General features: G+C 48.7%; 1 protein-coding gene across 1 annotated transcript; it reads right to left on the bottom strand.

Annotated features, from left to right (window-relative positions):
• Nucleotides 1–442: 442 nt before the first annotated feature.
• LOC102532525 (serine/arginine-rich splicing factor 6-like) lies at nucleotides 443–1917 on the bottom strand. The gene has a single exon (XM_072961321.1). It carries the CDS (start codon nucleotides 1764–1766, stop codon nucleotides 729–731), a length of 1038 nt encoding a protein of 345 aa, XP_072817422.1. The 5' UTR covers nucleotides 1767–1917; the 3' UTR covers nucleotides 443–728.
• Between the last annotated feature and the right edge of the window lie 906 nt (nucleotides 1918–2823).

The raw sequence follows: 2823 nt of genomic DNA, 5'->3' as shown, positions 1-2823 counted from the left end.
CCAACAAACTGCCAAATTTAGAACTTGAAAATAATCAGATGGCAACCTCAGTGCAGGAACAGACAGGGCAATGACCTCTTCCTTGGGGTGTGCAGCTGAGACAAAGCAAGTTCAAGTGCACTGTGTTACATTTAGTGGAAAAAAAGAAGACTTCATGAAACCAAAAGGTGAAAACTAGTCCTATCTAATTCCCCTCCACCCAGTATCTTCCCATCCCAGGCTACTCGGTTCCTCATTTCTTTTTTTTTTTTTTTTTTATCTTGGTAGCAAATTTTTATTGAAATCTTACATAACTCAAGCTTTATAAAAAGCCAACATAATTGAAAATTGGGTTCTCCCTCTAAAGCCTTAAGTATTCAAAGCTTGAAACGGTTAATTTAAAAGCAAACAAATATAACAACACAACCCCTGCAGCAGATCCTGCTGAAATACTTAAAAAAAAAAATCTAAATGAGCTTTAATCTTTACAAAAGTTATTTTAGCTCAAAAGCTACAAAATCAAAGTTATCGTAATTCTACAAAGAAGGGAGAGGATCTTTGACTTCATGTTATTTCTTTAGAACCTCATCTTTTTCATTAAATTTGGCCACAAATCAAATTTTTGTGTGCCCCTGTTTTCAGGAGATTCCTCTTGCAGAAGAGGCCAAGTACAAACATGGAAGAGTAACTGCCTAAGCAAGTAGGAAAGTGTTCTCCGTAATAGTGTGCAAAGAACGTAGAGTTCTGGGTTAATCTCTGGAACTCGATCTGGATCGTGACCTTGACTTTGAATGAGATCTAGAACGGGATCTTGAAGCTCTTTTTGGTGGAGGGGACACAGAACGGGCTTTTGAGGGTGGAGCAGGTAGGGGTGAATTGGAACGAGATTGGCTCCTTGATCTAGATTTTGACTTTATATCACCTTTTCCATTTTCTTTAGGGGAACGAGACCGAGAACGAGACCTGCTTCGAGATTTCTCATACTCATCCTTCGACCTGCTTCGAGAGCGCGAACGGGAGCCCCGATCAGACTTGGGCTTAGATTTGCTTTTTGATCTAGATTTCCTGCCTTTTGAACGAGAACGTGATCGACCTTTGCTCCGAGACCTGGATCGGGAGCGACTTTTTGAGATACTTCGAGATCTACTGCGGCTGCTCCTGCGACTCCTACTCCGTGACCTTCTTCTAGATCGTGACCTTGATCTGCTTCCAGAGTAAGACCGCCTATGGCTTGTTCGTGGTTTATCTTCAATGAGTCTAATATTTCTCCCATTGATTTCTGTACCATCCAGCTTATCCAAAGCACGCTTCATGTCAGAGTAGGAGCGAAACTCAATGACGCCTTCGTTTGTGCGTTCTTTGTGAGCATCCGCATAGGTTACCTCACCAGCTTGTCTCATGAAATCCTTTAAATCTTGCCAACTGCAACGACTAGAAAGATTTTCTACAATAAGTCTGAACTCTGTGCGTACAGGTGGTCCATATTTGTCTCTGCCAGAGGTTCTCCGACTGCTGTATCCACCTCCACCACTGCGGCTTCCGTAGCTGTAGCCGTCGCGATCGCGGCGCGGGCCGCGGGCGTGCTCCACGATCACGCGCTCGCCGCAGAGCTCCTTGCCGTTCAGCTCGTAAACGGCGTCGTCGGCGTCGCGGGAGTCCTCGAACTCCACGAAGCCGTACCCATTTTTAAGGTCTATTTCGAGAAGGCGGCCGTAGCCACTGAAAAAGCGCTGGATGTCCTTCTCCCGGACGTTGTAGCTCAGGCGTCCTATGTAGACGCGCGGCATGTCCGTGGCGGGCGAGGGGCCCGAGGGCTGGCTGTCGAACGGCGGACCGCAAGGCAGAAGCCGCGGTGCGGGTGCGGGGACGGCTACAGCCGGGACACGCGCCTCACACCGCAGCGGCGGCCGAGTCCAGCCACACAATGGTGCGCGCGCGCCTGGGCTACGCTATAAGGGCGGGCGCGGTTCCTCATTTCAATCTAAGTGGAGGCTCATCTGGGACAAGCTTCGTTAAACTTTTCTCATGAGTGACAATGGACCAAGGATATGATTGAGTGAAGGCAAAGGCAACAGGTTCCTTCAGTGTAGATAAAAGGTATATCGGATTCCGCACACATGTCTACAAGAACTGAGAGGGGTGAGCGTCCCAGGCCTGAGTGTCCTTGTGGAACATCCTGCTGTGGATGCTTCAGCCCCACCAAATAAGCATCCCATCTGGAGCGTCGAGACATCTCTTTGTGGCCCTCTTTCAGGGTGAGGTGGAGCAGGGAATCGGTAGATGCTCTGATTGCTTGCCTGTCTTTTCATCAGGTGCAAGCAACTGGTGTCAGCCCCAACATGTTTCCAAGGGCAAATCTCAAGGCCAGGAGGAAATCTTGCAAGGGCCCATTTCCAGGCATCTCATTGCCCTTGCTGGCTCAAGCTTCACATCCGCTGGGGTCTACGATAGCAGCTTCAGTTCAGCCAACATTCATGAGCCCCCGTGGGGCACACAAACATGAGGCAGCCACAGTCCTCACTGGATTAGTTCGTTCATGCTGCCAGAACAAAGTACCACACACCGGATAGTAGCTTAGAACAACAGGAATTTATTATCTCACAGTTCTGGAGGCCAGAAGTCTGAAATCAAGGCGTCTGCAGACTCAAGCTCCCTCTGAAGGTGCTAGAGAAAAATCTGCCCCAGGCCTCCCTCCCAGCTTCTGGTAGTTCCTTGGCTTGTGGCAGCATAACTGCAGCCTGCACAGGGCAGCCTCGATGGATGTATGTTTAGGTTCCGATTTCTTCCTTTTTTAAGGACACCTGTCACATTGGATCACAGGCCCACCCTCACCCAGCTTGACCA

Source organism: Vicugna pacos, chromosome 5 (genome assembly GCF_048564905.1).
Source record: "Vicugna pacos chromosome 5, VicPac4, whole genome shotgun sequence".
In the NCBI taxonomy this organism is placed as follows: Eukaryota; Metazoa; Chordata; class Mammalia; order Artiodactyla; family Camelidae; genus Vicugna; species Vicugna pacos.
This window is presented reverse-complemented; position numbering and strand designations above follow the sequence as displayed.